Source organism: Aythya ferina, assembly GCF_964211825.1.
Source record: "Aythya ferina genome assembly, chromosome: Z".
In the NCBI taxonomy this organism is placed as follows: Eukaryota; Metazoa; Chordata; class Aves; order Anseriformes; family Anatidae; genus Aythya; species Aythya ferina.
Window position 1 is genome coordinate 8,829,447 of NC_140299.1, and position 21,478 is coordinate 8,850,924.

Sequence of the window (21,478 nt, forward strand, 5' to 3'; positions counted from 1 at the left end):
TTTTTTTTTTTTAAAGACCCTGCTTAGTTTGATGGCAATGTTCAAACCACAGTGTCGTCTTTTGGGCAAGGTGCTTGGTGCAGAGAGAGTTAACTTCAGAAGCAGGAAATAACAGCCAGGGCAAGCTGGAAGGATTTTGATGATAAATTTTCTCCACTGTGCAAAAAATGCACCTGCCTGGCAAATTCAGTTAGGGCTCTGTGTGAAAAAATCTGGTAAATACAGCTTTTGTGGGCCTGTTTTATAGTGTGGCTGCTTTGCCAGCACCAAAGGTACAGAGGCAGGAACAGAGGACAGCAGAACTGCTTTTTAGTGTATGCCAGCCTGTCGTGTGCTGAGTTATAACGGGAAATCTTTGGAGGTGCCATCCACCCACCCTCCCCCTGACATATGCATACAGCTCATGATGAGCTTGCAAACAGAGGAACAGCAGTGTGAAGATAAGGGAAGTGACAGTGTTTTGGAAACACGTTTGCTGGTGGCTTAACCCCCAGCTGGAAATGACTGATCTCCTGGTTGTCTGTTTTAACCTGGTTTTCCCCTCTGGAGAGGAGGCACTGGAAGTAGCAGAGGGTTCATAACTGTTGGAGTTGATTTACTAGTTGTCCCTGTTTTTTCAGAGCTCTGGAAGGATTTATGTGATGTTGATAGCGTAGCACATGGTGTTGTGGTGGATTTACCCTGCTGGGCAGCTGAACTCCACCACAACAGCACTCACTCCCCCTCCTTGAAAGAAGAGGGGGAGAAGAAAGTATCCTTCCCCTTTCCCAGCTTTTCTTGCTGTGACATCCCATGCTATAGAATATCCCTTTGGTTTAGATCAGCTATGTAATGTTCCCTGCCCATCTCTTGCCTGCTGGCTTTTGGGGGCCTTGGAGGGAGTCCTGGTGCTGTGCCAGCACTGCTCAGCAGCAGACACAACACTGGTGTGACTCCACTGCTGTTCTAGTGACAAGTGCACAGCACAGCACTGTGTGGGTCACTGCTGGGAATGTTATATCCCAGACAGACCCAGTACAAATGTCCAGTAGTTTTTTTTGTAATACCCTTGTTTTGCCCTAGATCTGAAGAGTCATTTGATAGCGAGGGCTGTTGTGCTGTTACCAAAGTCAAGGTAACTTGAAAAACTTTAGAGGTTGATGGATGGGGAGCAAAGTGAATATTAATCAGCCTTTCTGGGAGTCTGAATGGGGACAGGCTGATCAGTTTCTACTGAGAGAGACTTCCCCAGACTAAGCTTCGGTGCTTTCACTGAAGAGGGTTTGGGAGATGCAGGACTGCAAATGCTGGGTACCAAAAGTGAGGTCCAAGGGCTGCTGCACGCAGAGCCCTGACGACTCTCTTTGGAGTGGATTTGCTTCAAACTGAGTGTGTGTGGGATGTGCACGGAAGTGGGATTGTCCCCATGGGGTGCCTGGTCGCTGAAGACCATTTCTGTGCTAAACCCCAGCTCTGAGTAAGACTGAGCCCTGATCTTTTCTCTTACAAAGAATCGTCTGTCTCTTTCAGATCACAGAACTTCTCCAACTAATGAGTCAGTTTAAAGAAATGGGCTTTGAACTAAAAGACATTAAGGAGGTCTTATTATTACATAACAATGACCAACACAATGCTTTGGAAGATCTAATGGCCCGTGCAGGAGCCAGCTGAAAACACATTCCTGGGATCTCGGCGTGCCACGGAGCAGGACTAGCCCCGCCACCTCCGCATCCAATGTGACTTGCTCTCGGCAGGAAGGAGTCCGGCTTTTCACACCCATGGGAGAGTGACTGAGCAAGCCTACCTGCGTGCATCACTCCAGCATTTCTCTTTCCACTGGGAGCCAACTTTCTTTCTTAAATTAAATTTTTTAAGTGTCCTTTCCTAAGTTTCCTTTTTTCCAGCTTGGCCATGGAGAGTTTAAACTGCCCAGCCGCTACTGGAATTGTACATAGGCAGAGACCGTTGTGGTTGCCCCCACTGTTGCACTGGAGTTGGACAGAAGAATTTGAAGTTGGTTCTGAAACCTAGGATGCTTTGGTTCTTTGAAGCTGCTTTCATGGTGTCTGCTTGTACTGAATTACTTGACTGTGTCACAGTCCAGATTAACTGGTTAAATTTGACCTTTAGTGCAATGGAATTTTATTTTTTTGGTTGAAAGTTAGCCTATAACTTAGTAAAAACACTGGTTCAGAAACTGTCGCTATGCATAAAGAGAAGCTGTTCCTCTTGTGTTTTTTTAACCCATGCATCCAATACTTCTGCCAGACACGAGCGTCCAATGCTGAGCGGTGCATAAGTTTCCTTGGAACAGGTAAGCTGTGAACTCGACCTGGACCTGCCACTTCTGTTGGTTCTTGAACCCGAAGGCAGAGAGGTGGGGCTCAGTATTCTTAATCCCCCAGGCTTGTAGGATATTTAAGAAAATGTTCTGCTAGGAAATCAATCATCTTTTGTTTTAAATAATACTCGGTGTGATGCAGGAGGTTTCTTTCAAGCACTTTCTTTAAAACAAATATACTCACTGCATTAGTTCCATTTCCCACACTGCTGTAGAATTACATAATAACATCTAGTACTAGAAATCAGGTTTGGGGTTGGTTTTGATAGTACCAAGTATTATGTTGTACATTGTTCAAGTTCTAAATACATAAAATATCATCAGTCTTGAGGAATCTTTAGAGTAATTTGCTAAATCTTTTGATTCTGCAGAAGAACAACTAATAAAACCCTCAAATGTAACTCCCAGTGTCATGGTTCCCATCTCTCATGCTCTTTGGCTTCAGCAGATGAAGAACTTGCTTGATCCCGCAAGCCCAGGTGCTGCCCATTCCTGTGGGCACACACGAACATGGTCTGCGTTGGGCAGAGCTACCCGAGGTGTCCAGGCAGGTGGCTGCAGTGGTGGAAGGTGCTGCTTTTTTTTTTATTATTACAAGAAAAAAAAAAGCCTAGGGATCCAAATTCATTTTAGAGCATGGAGCTGGGAGCATCGGACTTTGGGAGGGGAAGACAGCTCGGCTCCTTGCCTTAGGTCAGATTTTTCAGTAGGAGGTTTTATAGTTCATCAGGACCCTGAAGGAGATGGCATCAGCCTGTGTTACGCTATTAACTTTGTACAGCCAGAACGTCTCCTGTGGGGCCGGTGTTAACTCCTGGAGTTCTGTGAGGAGGACAACAATGTTAATTACATACCTTTATTTAAAACAAAATGATGTTGAGGAGGGATGCAGCTGCAAGTATCTTAAGAGATCTGGAGATGAATGATGAGCAGGACCAGGGCAGACTTCCTTGCGTTGTATCCTGTAGCACCAAGCTTCACCAGCTTCCAGTGCTGGGGCTGAGAAAAGCTTGTCCAAGAAGAACGTTCACCAGCTGATGGTCAGCAATTAATGTCTAGTTTGGGCTGCCTCTGGGGGCTCGGGTTAATCAGGTGCCTGGCTTTCCTTCCCAGGTGGGAAATGTGACAGTGTGAAACAAGGAAATGGAGCTCTGATCAGTCAGAGAAGCTGGAAAACAATAAACCTGCTTTACTGTTACTGCTGTGAGCGTGTGGTTGTGTTGCTTGTTTCTGAGAGTTAATATCCATACGGTTTCCTGTCTGGTACTAGGCAGTCCTGAACAGACCTACTTCGACCAAACCTCTGAATAAAATCATCTGTTTGGTTAATGTGAGTTAACTTTTGTTTGGGGATGAGGCTGGGTTCTCCTTTCCTTCTAGGTGGTGAGAAGACGACTGTTCCTGGTCAGTCTTGAGACCGGTACTTTCCTTTGGGTTCTCAAATCAGCAGACTGACTGACGTACCTAGTAGATGGCACTCGGGTATCTCAGCTTTGCCAGAGGCTGTTCTGCCTCTGCGCTAGCTGAATGCCGAGGTCTGGGTGTTGGGATGAGGAGTGTAGAGGCAAAGCAGAAACCGCTGCCTGCTGGGCTCTGACAGACCCTGTGCACCTGGGAGCTGGAGAGCGAGCTGCTGAAATGTGGAACAACAGGCTGGGGGCCATGGGCATCGTGCAGATTCCCTACTGATCTCTGCTGATCTTTTACAATCAAGCATTTAGTCATTTTGATCACATTTACTTTAGAACAGATTTTACCAGAGCTCTGTAGTAAATTGAATTTTATTTTAAATAATGTAAACTAGTCAAATAAAACATCAAGCTTGTACCATGAACATTAATAGTCTTTGTTGCACTTGCATACAAAAGTGAATCCATTTTACTCCCGTATTTATTGGATTATACAGGGCCAGTCCCTCAAAAATCTTCTGAGAAGACTGCTGTAGCAACAACACAAACAAAATTCACGTACATTCTCCACGTTGAAAAGAAAACCATTTGTTTCAGGTGTCAGTGCAAGCAGCTGGGAGGGGATGACACTTTCAAACACTGTTAGCACACCTTCACACAAGAGTTAAAGCAGCATCTAGGTAACAACCCGAAGAGTGGAGAGAAAAACACTACCCCTTGCAATAACAGTGCTGGTTGTTTCCGATGCAGGCTCTGAGCCCAGCTTTGGTATGTCCTGGGCATGCAGCAGTTCAACAGTGTCAGTAGCCCTGTTACTGCTAAGGGTAGGTGAATTTTCACAGCCAGAGCTGCTTTTATTTTAGTAGAGCCTCACATGCAGCAGGGGACACACTGCTCTGAGAACAGGTTGATGATAAAATCTTGTATCAAACAAGGTACAACCTCATGGGTTACCTGGGTTACTCTTCTGAAAGCACCAAGGTTAGGACATGGCACTATGGTGCTGTGTGAACGGTTCTCCCGTGGTGCTGCTTTAGGGATGACCAGCTTAGGTAAGAGATGGGGAAAGACTGAATGTACTTCTGCTGAGCTCCTCTTTAAATCCTCTGCTGGGTTAAATTACAATCACTCCCCCGTCCCAAATGTCAAAGTACACGGAGGGAAAGTTTTCCCTGTCTTTCCACCCAGCTAGCACTGCGCTGCTGGCACCACCTCCCACTTTCTCGTGACCTGTGTGCACATCCTGCGGTCCCACCTTTTCCTCAGCTCCAAGCTAACTCGTGAAAGTGCTCAGCAGCTCTGTGATTGTTCTGTGTGCTCTCTGAGCAAGGGCTATGGGAACTACTGCAAGTACTCACACCTAGTTTTGCTTTCAGAAGGCAGGAGGACTAACCAGCTGCCATGTCTTCTCCTCACCTTGTGCAGGGGAAACTGTCCCTGTCTCCAGGAGGATGAGGCACTGAGGCTGAAGAGCCTTGCTCCTGAATGCCTCATTTCTCTAAGCAAATGAATCTTCTTAAAATGGGACTGGGAGGCCTTGCTTCAGGCGTGACTTGCTGGTGGATTGGAGCTGGGACACAGGAACCATCTTGAGGTCTCTAAACTCACAGCCTGGTTACATCTCAGGAGCAAGAGGGACTAAATACCCTCCCTCAAGAATCAGAGCCCTGATGTAGGACTTTCTTCCTCAGTTACAGCTGTCACTCCTTCCCTTGCACTCCTGTTCCCCAGGGCTATGCTGTGTGACATTCCTTGCATCCAAAAATCAACCCAGAGAGCTGTGTAACTGCGACCGCTGCGCTGCTGCTGCCAAACCTGGCTCGTGGGGGGTAGTTGTAGGAGCAGGCGGTGAAATTTGCAGCTGGTCAGACAAAGCATTCCATTACCCTTAGCATTTGTGGCTATTGAACTACCACAGCCATTACCAAGGAAACGCTGAGATGGCTGAGTATGTTGTGGCAGCCCTAATTTTGGAGTGGGAGCACTTGCAGAGCATTGTTTTAGCCGAGCGTGTTTCATGGTCTCTTGTGGCTTCAGCAAGTGGGCTTATTCTGTGGTTCAGCAGCAAGCAGCAGCAGAGATCTTGCATGGTTCCAGCTTTGTTCTGTAGTTCTGGTCTCAACTACCAGGTTGGTGTAATGGCACTGTCAGCTTCTTAACTCCCACTGCCTATAACTGCACCCTTCTGATGTGACAAATCAGTTGTCAACGCAGACCACGGCCACTCTGCAGCTGAGCAGAGCTCAGACATGGCTTGCAGAAGGAGAGCTTTTGTCTTCCTTCTCTTGGCACCAGTGAAAACAATGAGCTCATTAACACGCTAGATGAACCTGTGGTACAAAGTCCCTTGTATATAAGCCTCCTACTCAGCCGCTCGTTACTTGTGACTTCAGTGATCTCTTTCAGCAGGTCTGAGCGTTAGTCCCACGCAAAGAACTCCAGTGGCACTTCCTTCTGAAAGCCCAGAACTTCATATCCTGCCTTGATTTTCATTTACTTTTGGTCTAGTTAGTGTACTTAAGCTGTTTCTTCACTTCTGTTTGCAAACACTTTTCTGGATTGCTTTTGAACATTTTTGTCCAGACCTGAGTCTGGCTTCAAAGTGTTTTTTTTTTTTTTTCTTTTCCCCTCATTTTCTTAGCAGCACAGAAGTGCCTCTAACGTGAAAAGCTGCTGTGAGTACTGTGGACAGGACTGCCTGCCTCTTGGTGAGATATTTAAGCACTGCTGAGTTGTTATTCTTAAGAAAGTGTCTTATTGGTATTAAGGAAATACAAATCTCACGTTGCCAAGTAATCATCTCTTATTTTCTCAGAATTCTTTCCATCGTTAGCTAAAATATGCACTAATCACAAACCATCAAACCAAAAGCTAGCCCCTTCCCACCCACGCTCTGCAGCACCCAGTGTGGTGAAACACTCGCTGGCTGTTTCCAAAACTGTTCTTGTGCGTGTGTAAGCACAGCAGGTCTAAACTGGTGGAGGTGTTTGCAGGGATGTGTCAGCGCTAGGAGAGGCTAAATAGAGCTGAAGCTGGGCTCGCATGGTTTGGATGCATTTTGACTTCAGTACCAGGATTTCATCTAGCTTGGTGACGAAATTCTGAAAATCCTGGGAAGGAAGGCAAAAGGAAAGTTTAGGGAACAACAGGAGCAGAAGGTTGGAGACATTCAGCGTTATTTTATATACTGCAGCAGTACAAAAACCCATGTTTTCCAAGCTATAGTAAATTTATTTAGTGTTTCCTTCTTGAAGCCCTGACCCTTATAGACAGCAAAGCTTAATACCTCTAAATACTGAGGTTAACTTATTACTCTCCTTTTTTTTCTTTATTTTTTTTTATTCTGTTGGTGAAATTAGAGCTACTATGCTGGTTTCAGAAAAAATGCATAAGGCTCCTGCTATCACCTTTCTACACAATGTTAGCTTTTAAAGGGTTAGGTATAGAGACTGGAGATCTGATGTACAGTTTTACAACGTACTGAGCTGTGTTCCAGACACTTCTTGTGTTGCATTTAACAGTCACAAAGATAAATGGTGAGCTGGGCACCTCACTGATCGACATAATAAGCCATTTTATGGAGAAATGCGAGGGAAGGGATTATTTCGCATCAGCTCACAGGGCTTGTCCAAATGCTGCCTGGCTACAGGTCTGCCAGACTGCACATGAGAAACAGCAGCTGTGCATAGCCCAGGCCAAGTGGAACCTCACCTTCCATCATGACCTGCCACACTGTTGGATAAAATGTGATCTAAAACTCTGATTACAATGAAGTGGATGCAGTTATTTTTAAGTAGGTCTTGCGTTAATAATTGCTCTGGTCTCCAGCTGAGAGAAGAGCTCGGTGCATTTATTCACAGGTCAGTATCTAAGAAGTTGGGAAGTGTCAGTATCCTTGGGGCTAGGTGCTGCAACTGCTACCACACGAAAATTAATCATTCACAAGCTCATTTGGCAGAACTCCAGCTATCTCATGCATTGTATCTTTGTCCTGCATGGACATCAGCACTAATGAAGACTAGCCCAGCTGCCCTAGCTTATGTTTCTTAAGCACTTTAAACACTGTATGGTTCAGTGTGTGGCTGGTCTTGGCAGGAATCTCTCCTGCAGCCACAGTTTCACGGCTGGAGAAGTTGCAACCATCTGAAAGTGGAAGGAGAGAAACTGATATGGGAAGTCCAAGCTAACTGCATTGTCCAAAGCAAGGTCATGCTGTAGTGTTAAGTTATTCACCCACTGCTGGGAGGCCTGGCATGTCAGAATTGTCAGAACTGTCAGAATTCTATTGTCCAGAAAATTATTGCTTGCTACAAGGGGCAAATAATAGCAGCGTGTGACTAATAATTAGCAAGAAAAAATCTCAGATACAATAAAATAAGAATTAAAAAAAAAAGGTTGCTTTTTATCATAGCATTCTCTGCCACAAAACTAATGCAGCTTATGGCTCTTATACTGCTTTGTGAACTTGTGCATTATCTGGTAATACAGTGCAGGCGGCTGGAAGTCACAGCAGATAAACCACGGGGTGGCTCCAGTCTGAATTCCCTGAGGCAAGAGTCTCTGTAGCTGTACTGCAAATCTGAACTGTGATAGCAATTAAAGTGGTTGTGATAATGTAATGCACTAACATAATTTGGCTTTATTGATAAGATGAGGGAACAGGGAAGGCAGGAGGTTCTCACTGAGATGAGCTGGGTGAGAGTTAAGACTTGTCACACAGCTGTGACACGCAACTGTTAGGATGCAGGAGAAACTAAGAACTGGCTGGTGCTGGGGCTGTGCAGGTGCCAGGCTTGAGGTCCAGCCTTTACCAATGTAATCCAAGACACAGACAAGCTAAGGAATGCTTGAGTGACAGAAATTAAGAGCCTGTGAGGACACAAGTCACAGCAGATAGAGCACTAGAGGGAGTGGGGCCAGGCACAGCTGCAGTTTGATAAGCAAGGGACTCCCAGGAGGAAGAGGCCATGTGGCACACCACCACCAGTTGTGCCATCCCAGTGTCATGCTTCACAGGTGTGCTGTTTTCTCCTGTATTGACTTACTTGGTCCAGCCTGAAAGGAGAAAAACTCCACCTGACGAGGTGCCCGGATGGGTATGGTCTGGCACCAATACCCCAAGATAAGACAAAGCTGTCTTATCAGAGACGAGCAGTTCAGAGTTGGGCTATCAGACTCCTTCTCCCCCAGGAACCAGGCGCTACGTGGGCTGGCAAAGACACGTCAGGCACTGGAAGTGAGCGGCCTCTGCTAGGACTCAGGGAGGCACCAGAGAATGAGTGGAGGAACTGACCAGGCATGTCACTTCACTAATTCAAGTTAATGATCTCTAAAATCAATTTATGCAAGTTCAACTGGCAATGAAATCTTTGTCTAAACCACTTACCGTTGCTGACATCTGATTTATCAAGCACTCTTCCTTGAAGCACAAGGATGCCATTTCATCCAGCTGCTGCCGATGGGCCCGAATCATAGCCTGTCTGGTTAAGATAAAATATATCCTTGGTTACACAGCCTGCTGCGCTACCTTTAATTGCTACCGAGCTCCAATTAGCTTTTAAGAAGGAGGAAAACCCAGAGTAAGCCTTGCTTAAAACCCAGAGTGAGCCTGTGGTCCCTGGCATTCTAGGGAGGTGATCGTCCCCCTGTACTCAGCTCTGGTGAGGCCGCACCTCGAGTACTGTGTTCAGTTTTGGGCCCCTCGCTACAAGAAGGACATCGAGGTGCTTGAGCGGGTGCAGAGAAGGGCGACGAAGCTGGTGAGGGGCCTGGAGAACAAGTCCTACGAGGAGCGGCTGAGGGAGCTGGGCTTGTTCAGCCTGGAGAAGAGGAGGCTCAGGGGCGACCTTATCGCTCTTTTTAGGTACCTCAAGGGAGGCTGTAGCGAGGTGGGGGTTGGCCTGTTCTCCCACGTGCCTGGTGACAGGACGAGGGGGAATGGGTTTAAGTTGAGCCAGGGGAGTTTTAGGCTGGATGTTAGGAAGAACTTCTTCACTGAAAGGGTTGTGAGGCACTGGAACAGGCTGCCCAGGGAAGTGGTGGAGTCACCATCCTTGGAAGTCTTCAAAAGACGTTTAGATGTAGAGCTTAGGGATATGGTTTAGTGGAGGGCTGTTAGCGTTAGGTTGGAGGTTGGACTCGATGACCTTGAGGTCTCTTCCAACCTAGAAAATTCTGTGATTCTGTGATTCTGTGAGGTGATTCTCCCCTCTGCTCTGCTCTCCAAGTACTACGATGAGGGGAAATAGCCTCAAGTTGTGCCAGGGGAGATTTAGGCTGGAGATGAGGAGAAAATTCTTTACTGAAAGGGTTGGTGGCATTGGAACAGGCTGCCCAGGGACATGGTTGAGTCACCATCCCTGGAGGTCCTGAAGAAACATGTACATTCAGAACTTAGTACCATAGATTACTGGCGAAATTTAGTACTAGCTTAAAGGTTGGACTAGTTGATCTTAGATGTCTTTCCCAACCTCAATGATTCTTTGATTCTCATGAGACCCCTCCCCCTGGAGCACTGTGTTCAGCTCTGGGGCCCCCAGTATAAGGAGGACACAGAGCTGTTAGAGAAAATCTAAAGTTCCCCAAGGATGCTCAGAGGGCTGAAGCAGCTCTCCTGTGGAGACAGGCTGAGGGAGCTGGGGGTGTTCAGCCTGCAGGAGAGAAGGCTGCAGGAGACCTCACTGCAGCCTTCCAGTGCCTAAAGGGGCCTACAGGAAAGCTGGGGAGAGACTCTGTCAGGAGGTTGAGTGATAAGACAAGGGAAATGGCTTTAAACTAAAAGAGGGGAGATTTAGATTAGATGTTAGGAGGAAATTCCTCACTCAGAGGCTGGTGAGGCCCTGGCCCAGGCTGCCCAGAGGAGCTGTGGCTGCCCCATCCCTGGCAGTGCCCAAGGCCAGGCTGGATGGGGCTTTGGGCAGCCTGGGCTGGGGGGAGGTGTCCCTGCCCATGGCAGGGGGGTGGAATTAGGTGGTCTGTAAGGTCCCTTCCAACCCCAACCATCCTGGGATTCTATGAAGTGCACACCAGTGCTCCTTGAAGAGCAGTAGACTGTGCTGGTTCTGGGTCAGGAAGGCCTTGCTGACTGAGGAGTGCATCTTGGTGCTGCTTTTTACCACAGGGGAATGGAACAGCAAAAGATGTCTGGTAAGACTGTGAGGTTGTAAGCCATTTTGGTGAAAAACAGGCATGGTGGGAAGGTAGTGCTCCTGTTCCTCTCTGTAAGTTCCTCTGGCCAACAATGTATTTTCTGTCCTGTGAATGCAAGCCAGTCCTCAGGAGCTGACAGAGGCAGCTCTATATCCAGATCTTCAGTGCCTGACTAGCTGCCCTAGCTGTTTTCCTTTCTGCACAGATGCAACAGCTATCACCTGCTTTTTGATGAGAGGTTTTGATATATTTTAGGTACTTTACAGCTTACAGGAACCAATTAGTTACTGAGAATTTCAGCTTATGATATAATATTAATTCCTGTAACATTATCTTAGGAAACTCTAATAGAATAATTGGCTTCCTGTGAGATTTTAAAATATCACTAAATAACAGGCAATTATATATTTATACAAGATAATGAGTATAAATCATCATTAATCTCATTAAATAATTATTTCATAGATTGATTTCCCATCAGTTTTTAAAGTGCATATGAGCATGATACACAAATAAGGGCAGATCTACCCAGTATGTCTAGATTTTCTAAGCTTCGTGAGAAACTTTAGCGAAGAGCAAGACTTACTGTGCCTTTTCTAGGGCCTCCTTCTGCCATTTTCCCACCTCAGATACACCACTCGGAGAGCTGACGTTGGAGGGACTGTTTGCATTTGCTAATGGCTTAGTATCTTTGGTTGCAGATCCTGAATCTGCAACGAAAGCCTCTTGTGTAAAAATAGTCTGCATCAATTTGCACTTAAGCAACCCTATTTCCTCACTGCTGAAGGATGACTTGGCTGGCTCTTCAGAATGACTGAGGTCCTCGTTCCTCAGTCCTGACTTGCGCTGCAGCAGGCTGCTTTCTTGAGAGTGGGACTGGACTGCATAATCTGTATTTCCCACAGTGAGTAAACATGATGCACCTGAAAAAAAGCTCTTTTCAGGTATCTCAGCATTTCTTTCCCAAGGCTCAACATTCAGTCCTTGATTTGAGTTCGGTTTTCCTGAATTAATGGTATTCCCTTTAACATCAGCATCAGGCTGTCTGCCGTCTGTGTACTCCTTGCACTTTTTGTTACCAAGAAACAAAGCACCCTCTCTCTCTCCCCTGGATTCTGTGCATTCAGCTGTGGATGCTTCTGCCAGGTCATTTCCAATGAGGGAGCTGGGAACGACTCCTGGATTTGATGAACCTGAGCGCAGAAGGCAGCAGCACGGCTTCACACCACAGCAGCCAGGAGAGAGCCACCTGTCCCCTGCCTGCGGGCAGCGCTGCAGGGCGCAGTGTCTTCCACCACGACGCACTTGCTCGCCCAGCTCCAGCATGCTGTCTGTCAGAGCTCTGCTTCTGGTGCACTGCCAGGCCTCCTCCTCAAACCTCTTCTGGGGCCTGTGTATGCTCCTGCCCAACAGCTGTTTCACACGGGGGGACTTTTCTTGGTTAGAAGAAACGTTCTCTGCATCCGCTGTTTCCTCATAGTCAAGAAGGGGTACCGGGAGAGGAGCCACAAGCTCAGGTGTGAATTCTGAGGAACAACTGGGAGATCCACAACAGTTAACATCATTTTTTCTAGCTTTCCATTTAATGTCTCCTGCAACGGCAGCCTGTCCATCCAGAGCAGATTCCTCCTTCTCCTCACGCTGGTGAAGAATCTCTTTGCACTCTGGTGTTCCTGATTTCAATACAGGGGAAGAATATGAGTTTGAAGTATCCTTTTCTGGAGTCAAGGTGACTTCACTGGAGTAAACTGAACACCTGTGTTTGGATTTGTATTGTTTGTCATCAGCCAGGAAATCTTGGCTGTTTTTCCAGTTACAAGCAGAATCTTCTTGTAAGCAGCAAGGTTTTTCCGCAGTATTGCTTGAGGAGGACTCCATAGCTAAGTCATAGCTCCAGTCTGATGGAGTTTTGCTGCAGCCTGCATTTTTAATGGATTCCTCCATCTTTGGGCTGCCCTCGCTACAATCCCAGCTGTTGTCTAGTTCATGTTCTTGCGAGTGCATTGCATATTTAAAAAATAAATCCTGTCGCTTTTGACCTTTTTGCTCTTCCTCAGTTCCTTGTTCTCTTTGATGAAGGAAAAATGAATGTTTACTGCATTTGTTGGTGTTTCTTCTCTTCACATTGTTTTGACTGCAGACAGGTGAGAAAGAATCTTCACTGAAATCACTGTCATCAAGATCTTCCAGCTGCATTCCCTCTTTGCTCTGTGCTTCTGTGGGCGTAAGGCTCAGTTCCTGCTTCACTTCAATTTCCTGGGGCTTATATTGTGTTAAAAACCTCTCCAGAGGCTGGTAGTTCAGTTTGTGCTGTAGAATAGGTGGCTGCTGAAATTGCTGGTGATAAAGGCGTAAATGTTCCTCCCTTTCCTTCTGAAATGGAGACAGATTTGTCCAGGTTTCAACGCACGGTTTAGCAAAGGTGTTTCCCCATTCCTGCCTGCTGTCAGAAGGCAGATTTCCATCTCCAAAGGAAAAATCATCTCTAGAAACAAGCTGTTTTTGCACAGGTTGCACTGTCTGGACTTTTAGGCACTGGACAGGTGGTCTGTCTTGCATGTACTTATCTCTTTGGCCACTCTCTTTTGTTTCTGCTGTACCAGTGTTTCTGATGACAAAATCCTTCGCAGTGGGGTTCTTTTCAGAGTAGGGGGACAGATCATCAGTTTTCTTCTTCAGGGGATGTCCTATCCGTAAGAATCCCTTAACTGGACTAGTGTGGTGGAACCACAGTGAGCTGGGACTTCCTTTGTAGGCATGTCCTTTGTTGACTCCCCTGGGGGTAGAGGTAAAAGGGACACTGGGTGGCTGGAGCGCTGCAGGACACGTCTTTGTTTTTGTAGCACTCGAAGGGTGCTGGAGACCTAGCTTTACTTTCTTTGGAGAGCTCTTTTCACCAGGTGGCACAGAGGGAGAGTTTTGGACACGTTTTGGAGATACGTTTCCAGCTGTCCGACGTCTGTTTGTGACAGGGGTAGAACATTTAATCCCTTTCTTCAGCTCTTTAACCCTGTAAAATGAGATTGGCTTGAGATGTCATGCTTTCAGATAAATAACATGTCTTCAGAACAAACTAATACAGACTAAACACTGAAGTCAATGTCATGATTTCTCTTTTAATTATCCGTGATCCAGGCAAGCATCAGAACACCTCTATCAAAACACCTGAACTTCTGGAAAGGTCTGTAGCAGTGTTTTGAAGTGCTTCCTTGAACAGTGCATGACAGGTCAAAGGAGTGAAGATGGCCTCTATTTCAGTGGAATTGGGTTTCATTTCCATGCTTTATAATGCTGCATGGCACAGTGCTATCTCAAAACAAACCAGTGCTCTCCACAGCACATTGTATAGTCCCACAAGACACAAACTAGAGCTTTTGGAAGTAATTGCAGTAGAGCTAATTAGCTCATGTGACATGTGTACAGGGCTATACTGTTCCTGGATCAGACCCATCAGTGCAATTGCGAAGGGCTGCTTAACTGGCATCACCCTGTCCCCTCAATTGTTTCCTTCATTCCTCTTCTCCTTAAGCATCTCTTGTCCTCTTAACCCCAGCATTGCACAGCCTGCAATCTATGTCCTCCTGTGTAGGAGGAAGGGCGAAGGACTTGAGCATGTTTGAGGCAGAACTACAGTACAAAACAAAGCGTGTGAGCGATGAGGTTAGCAATGCTGCAGTTAAAGGGAGCACAGTGATATTTTCACCACTAAAAGCTGTTATCAGGAAGGATTTACAAGACCTGGAGAATTTCAAGACCCAGTGTAAGAGTGGAACAGGTAAGGATTTTATTGCTTTGTGAAAATTGCATTTCCTACTTAAGTCAACATTTCCAACACAACTACAAACATTAAACCATACTTTTTTCTTGGTGTTTTTCACTTTGGCAAGATTAAGATTCATCACCTACCTGTCAGCATATCGTAAAGTGTTCAGGGTATGCTCTGTAGCTATGTGGCTAGGTGATACATTGGCTATCATACATGTCTTGGAATTGCCAATGAAAGAATCCTTTAGTACCTAGGATTAGAAGGAAAAATAAGTTTAAGATTCTTAGCAAGTCATATATTTTCTTAAACATATGCTAGCTCTTATGTAACATAAAATATGAAGAGGGTTGGAATTGGGTGATCATTAAGGTCCCTTCCAACCCAAACCATTCTATGATTCTATGGAAGTGATTTACTTTACCTCAGAACTTCTGAAAAGTTGGGCTAAGCCATCTTGCATTTCCTGTAAATTAACGATGGGCACAGAGGCAGTTTAACAACTCAGGCAGGTGATGCATAGTAACTGCCTCTTTTTTTTTTTTTTATTTTATTTCTCGTCTCAATTCATCTTGCCATTCTTTGTTTACAATTTAAAATCATTATGAGTGTTAATCAGTGCTGTGAACAAGACAGGTGTCACAAGGGTGCCCATATGCTTTATTCCTCAAAACATATGTTACAACTGCAGTGAAGAAATGTTGATCAGAAATCCTGTGACTGTTAACTGCACAGAAGATGCAAGACTGGTTATGGAGTAGGTGGAAATGGATGGAACTCTGAAAGACTTTGTTTCTGGAGTTATACACAACATGAATATCCGGTTATGACTAGTCCATAGGGTTCTTCATATAAGAATTCACTCAGGACAATGAAGATTCAATCCCAGAATTCGGGAGTTAGGGCATTTTTGGGGAAGCTAGGTTTCTGTTTGTTTGTTTGCTTGTTTGTTTTTAACTACCATGCTAGTCCCCAGGACTTACTGGGTGAGGTGGCAGTTGGCCTCAACCCTGTGAACATCTTCAACATTATTTTTTGGAAGAGTTATGCATTGTTCTCTCTCTCTCTCTTTTTTTTTTTTTTTCTTTTTTTTTTTCCCCAAGGGTTTAATAGCAGTTACGGAATCATAATGTTTTTTTTAATTTTCATTTTGTCCTCACCAGTGGAGTATCTACTACCGTTGCCTTTCTGCCTCTTTTACCTGAGTTAATTTGCTTTGCCGGAAAGGTGTATGTGCATGCTCCTGATCCAAGGCCCGAATGCATTCCTTTAGCTATAAAAGAAAAGCAAAATGGGGAAAAATATTTCAGTGACACGCTGACAGTAACACTGAACTGAATTGCATCAAATCTTACCTATGAATTTACTATTTTCCTCATGCACTTTAATTCCTACAGTGTCCCTCACAAGTGGAATTTGTTGCTGACACAGCGATGAACGGCTTCAGCCTAGTTCAGGCATTGGCAGCAGTTTAGCTGCATTCAGAGAGCAAAACTGCAGCACAGAGCATCCCCAGCCCAGCCTGCAGGTTCTGTGGGCTATATAAAACATATCCAAAAGTCTGGGTAAACACAGAAATGTTCAGCACACACAGAGCTCCACGCTACTGTGGGCCTGCTGCTGCCTGCACCATAGCTAACTAGTTTTTAGTCAGATTGGGTGTACACCAGACCAGGCTGCACCTTGCATGGCAGGTGTACGCTGGATTCAGAGACCTGTGACATCCTAAGAACAGAGCTTTCTGAGCTTTATCTCTTATAAATTCCATTCTTCTAAAAGAAATTCTCCCCTTTCTGAAAATATAACGAAATACTACTGTTTGGTTAACAGCAGTGCAAATTTCTTGTGCCACTCTGGCAATATTTAATATTTTCACAGCAGAGCTACTATGAGCTAAACAAAAGCTTATTTCTTCCTCCCCATACTGCTTCTAATCTGCAGTCTAGATATTCCATCCATGCACACTGTAAGTGTGGGTATGCTGGGCTGTGTTAGAAGGTGGCTGATCTCTTTTCTCTTCACATGAGTGCAAAGCCCCAAACCCCACCAGCAGGAAGAACATGAAACAACACCAGTTAGCTGTGGGGGGAGCTGGGTTCCAGCCCAGTTTAAGGCCCTGCTCAGAAGGCAGTACAGATGCAGGTTGTCTATATAAACACTTCAACGTGGGCCTTTGAGAGGCTAGTAAATAAGAGCTATACACAAAACTTCAATTAAAACTAGCAAAAAACATGCTGCTAGCTACACCCATGCCTTTCACAAAACACATCAGATGTTCTCCTTGTTAGCAACCATCAACAGAGGTAGATGGTAGTCCTGAAGAAACATCTTGCTTTATTACCAGCTTTGGAAAAAGATGTCATTTTCAAACAGAGGTTTACACTTTTTTCCATGTTTTCACTGGGATAAGCAGAACAGCATCACACTGCATATCAAGCCTGAATGCTCTCTAAAACCAGCAGAAGTGGACTGCATAGCCACAAGACAAGTCATTCATAAGATTTATCATGGGAAAAATAAGCAGATGACAGTATTGTCATGGTGATGCTGATACTAGCATGAAGCAGCCTTCCCACATTTAAAGGAACAATACCCACTTAAAATTATACCTTTTTCCTTTCTTTAACCATGCTTTATTAAAAATCACACCTCTAGCAATATCAAACTATTGTAACGTTTTATCCTGCTTCTCATAATTGCAGTATATGAGTATCTTCTATCTGAAACCACCACAAATATTTAAACTAATAGCAAAATATAAACTTTCTGTATTTTAAGGCTAGAAGAGAACATTATGATCAAGAAAGACAGAGCTAGTTTTCACAGGCTGTAGACTTACCCAACGATGCCTTTTATAGTTAATTCAGCCACTACTTCTAGATGGCCTAGGTACTTACTCTGCAAAAGCGCACACACTGATTTTAAAGTTCCTTTTAAGACAGCCTCACAAACCCACATAAAGCCTCAGTCCTCAGGAGTTGTTTCTGTTCAGGTCCTGATTCCCCGTGACTCTATTATTCATCAGTAAGTACTCAAGAAAGCACGAAGTATGCAAACACATTCACTTTACAAGCTACCTCCCAGTATTGAGTGCTAATATTCCACAGCAGGATGGTCTTTGTGCAAGAGAAGCTTTATCCATTCTCAAAACAGAGCGAGCCACCTATTTACTGCATGCTAAAAGCGTATACAATGTATGGCTGTGTACAGCAACTTCTGCACTGCTGACTCATACTCACTGATTGCAGATCACCTTCATCTCACTTAGAGAAGTCCTCAGTCATCAGGGAGCTTTGTTCCTTTGAATTAAAGGAGGTGCAAAGTCTTCTGCACAATTTCTATTAGAGGTGCTTCTGCGGTCTATTAAATAGCATTTTTCTGCTCCTTGTCCCTCTTAACATATTTGTGTACATTTATAAGAAAAGATGGTTTGTGTTAAGAATGCATTATTTCCTTTTTCTCCCACATCTTCATGCTAGTCCCTGGGCTCTTGAGCATTTAAGCCCTTTGCTCCTGATTTGATAGAGAAGTCTGAGTTCAAGTGGCGAAATAAGCAAAAGGAACAGCAGATGTGCTTTTATGAAACATATATGGTAATCCCAAACCAATATTCTCTGGAAGTAAAAGGGACAAACTTTCTACATAAAATATGAGACACTTGGCATACTATAAGCAACATTTTCTATACTGTGTTTACCCAACTGGCTCTAAGAATCAATCAAAAAGACTTTATTTTCATCACAAAATGTTTCTCCTCTTAAATTGTCAAATTAACTGAGACAAATTAAACTGGAAAAACTTAGCACTCTGGATATTTTTTGCCCTCCATTACATCCATATACATATTATTTTATGCTTCATTTTTATCCAAAAATCAATTAATTACAAAACCCTCCTCAGACATGCTAGTAGCTTACTGCTAAAAGACTTTGGTTTATTTCTGCTCCTTCCATTTTTGTTTGTCGATCTGAGTCTCTGGCATCAGCTGCCCTTTCACTGCCAGCCAAGTCAATGAATGATATCCTAGAGAAAAAAAAAAACAAAAAACACACACACAAAAAAAAACAAGAAAGTTGCATTTAGCTTAAGGGCTTCTTTTTTTTTTTTTCCCCCCTATTTCCTCCCCCCCCCCCTTTTTTTTTTTTTTTTTTTTTTATAAACAACAGAGAAGCAACACTTGAAATCTGAAGAATGATTAGCAATAACTGCCTTTGAACAAAGAGAAACGCCTGCTGGAAGTATCTGAAGCATCAAAATAAGCATAGCAGCAGAAGAGTGTCAGAGCATTCTGGCACTAGGACAATCATAACAGAAAGTAAAATTGTTGATGAATGTGCTTGACAGTTTAATGTGCTCAACAGTTTAATAGATAAGCTCTTTAAAGTGTAGCACATTCATTATTCTGGATAATCACTCTGTTTGTAGCTTCCCAAGAACACAGTTAAAGAAATTGTAAATTTATTGATTTTTTTTCCCCAAGTAAAACAGACAACTGCCACATCAAATGCAAATTCAGGGCAATAAAAACAGATTGCTGGTGTAGTAAATAATACTCGCAGCTTTCTGTGCTCCTTTTCCCTTTCTTCCCCAAAACTCCATTAATCCTTCTCACATTCACTAGCTCTGTGTGCCAGCTACTGAACTGACTGTTGCACCATATCTTCATTTTTGTCCTCCTATTTCTGGAAGAGCTCTGACTTCTCTTACAGACGTATTTTGAGATCCCTTCCCCACTGCAATTCCACCTCGTTTTCAGGAAAAAAAAAAAAAAAAAAAAAGGAACACATGCCACACCTAAATAACCACATACCCTTCTAATTCTGAACTGCCTGGTCTGCCTTTTCCTCTCTTCACTATTTGTGGCTCTTCCATTTTGCCTTGTATTTAAAATAAGATCCTGTGAAACAAGACTGCATTGTAGTTGCTGGAGGGGTGTGTCAACACATTTTTTTGACACTCAGCATCGATACCTAGACCTGTTTCTCTAGGTCTCTCTCCTCAGACCTATTTCTTGGGGTTGTTTAGTCTGGAAAAATGATGATTGAGAAGAGACACAATTGCAGTTTTAATGGCTGCTACAAAAGGAAGTAAGCTGCTCTTTTTGTCTGGTGCAGATGGCATCAGAGTCACGTTCTCAAATTATCAGAGGGTTAGATGAGGTACTAGTATTCCTCTGACCAAAGGTAAACATCTGTAATGGAATCATCTCCGCCTGGGCTAGTCACCCCAGGCTCTCTTTGTAGTCAATTATAGACAGGGGAGAAGCGCTTTTATGTCAGATGGATTTGCCCCTGTTTTTGGTGACTATGCAGAATGGGATGAACTGGATCCCAGAAATGACTTTATTTACACTGACTTCAAAGGTGATGAGCTCACATGTGGATGTCTCCACTGTAGACGTCTACCTTTGGGCAGATTAATGCCCCAGACAGGAAAAGCATTTTAACACTGAAGATGAAGGGATGGATTTGGTTGACAAATTTCTTCGCTGGAAAATTTTACAAGCAAGTTTGACAATCCTCTCACAGCTGTGAGTTAAGTACAACACCTTGGAGCAGAGAAAGGACTATGAAACTTCATATATTCCCTTTGAATTTTATCTCCTGATTTAACTCACAGATGCCACAAACTCAATACCTCCTCTTGGTCTGCCTCCCTGATGTCCCTGAGGTTGATCTCCTCATCAGTCCTGAGCAGTCCCAGTTCTAGACTTACCTTCCAAATGTCCTGTTGGCTGTGTCTTTAATTTGGATTTGGATGATAGCATGAGATCGAGAGGAATCCGAGTTGACTCCAGTAGCTCCTGTGCTACGTTCTTTCCCTCCCTTCAAAATCACCTGCAAAATAAGGGGGACAAAATCCAAGCATGAGGGAAATAAAGCACAGTCTGTCAGAAAGAGATTTTGCCCTCATAAGATGAAGTTGTATTAGGAGCAATACTTCATTACAGCCTTGAAATGTTGGTGCAAGGGAGATGTTGAGTAAGACTGGATCCCTTCCAATGTTTCTGTCAGAACTTTGGATATGGATTTGTTTGCAGTAACACTACTGAACTTAGGGAGTATACTGCAGATAAGAAGTTGTTGCATTGCACACTCGTTCTGATTTGCAAAATATCTAGACTATAAAACCAAAAAACAAATGTATGGAAGAAAAGAAAAAGATTGCAGAGATAATCTAAGAGATTTGTGGGATTGACAAATTCCCCCTCCCTTCTCATGCACTAGGATGGGTACTGTTATCCAGAAAATTATATAAAAATGCCAAAACCTTTCTACATCTCAATAACTAAAAGAAATTATACTACAGGAGTAAGGAACAAAGTTAAGAGATCAAGAGCAAAAGCGCAAATGCTCTTTCAAGATCTAACTCTGGATAATTCATTTTTGCAAACTTTTAAGGACTATTGCTAGAAGTCTAGCAGCAGCTGCAGCAGGACATTCATAAAACAGAGTCATTAATTTTGCTTCTGGTTTTAAGAACAAATTTAAATATTATCTACCAAAATCAATACGTTCTCAGTTGACAGATGTGCATTATTTATGCCTTTCAGTGGCCAGTTCTCAAACAGTAACCTAACCAACTGCTGCAGCTCCCAAGCACTATGTTAGTGCTAAATGCAGCGATTTTCTGAACCAAAGCCAACATCAATGAATATTTAATAACTAAGGATGTATTCAAGACTCTTCCCATGTATCTGCTGCAGACAATTCAGAAGCTCTGAGTCAAGCTAGTGACATTTCTGTGTTCAAAAGGGCCTATGGACAATATAAAATTAGTTTTTTGCTGAGATACCTATGAGAATAAAGTCATTTAATAGCTCTTCTCTGTGTGCAA

At 44.0% G+C, this 21,478-nt stretch overlaps 2 protein-coding genes across 11 annotated transcripts in view; one reads left to right on the top strand and one right to left on the bottom strand.

Annotated features, from left to right (window-relative positions):
• UBAP1 (ubiquitin associated protein 1) overlaps positions 1–3,518 on the top strand; it is a 35,428-nt gene extending 31,910 nt beyond the window's left edge. For all 8 annotated transcript variants that reach the window (XM_084503965.1, XM_084503972.1, XM_084503967.1 and 5 more), the window contains one exon: positions 1,510–3,518. In XM_084503965.1, coding sequence (XP_084360091.1) covers positions 1,510–1,650 — 141 coding nt within the window. In that variant the 3' untranslated portion in view covers positions 1,651–3,518. The remainder of the gene's footprint in view (positions 1–1,509) is intronic.
• The window catches only part of KIF24 (kinesin family member 24), a 37,160-nt gene continuing 18,129 nt past the window's right edge, over positions 2,448–21,478 (bottom strand). For 2 of the 3 annotated variants that reach the window (XM_084503963.1, XM_084503962.1), the window contains 7 exons: positions 20,357–20,478; positions 18,559–18,664; positions 15,843–15,914; positions 14,785–14,894; positions 11,465–13,888; positions 9,116–9,209; positions 2,448–6,839 (listed from right to left, as the gene is read on the bottom strand). In XM_084503963.1, the coding sequence (XP_084360089.1) occupies positions 6,699–6,839; positions 9,116–9,209; positions 11,465–13,888; positions 14,785–14,894; positions 15,843–15,914; positions 18,559–18,664; positions 20,357–20,478 (3,069 nt within the window). In that variant the 3' untranslated portion in view covers positions 2,448–6,698. The other variant, XM_084503964.1, reaches the window with a different exon arrangement.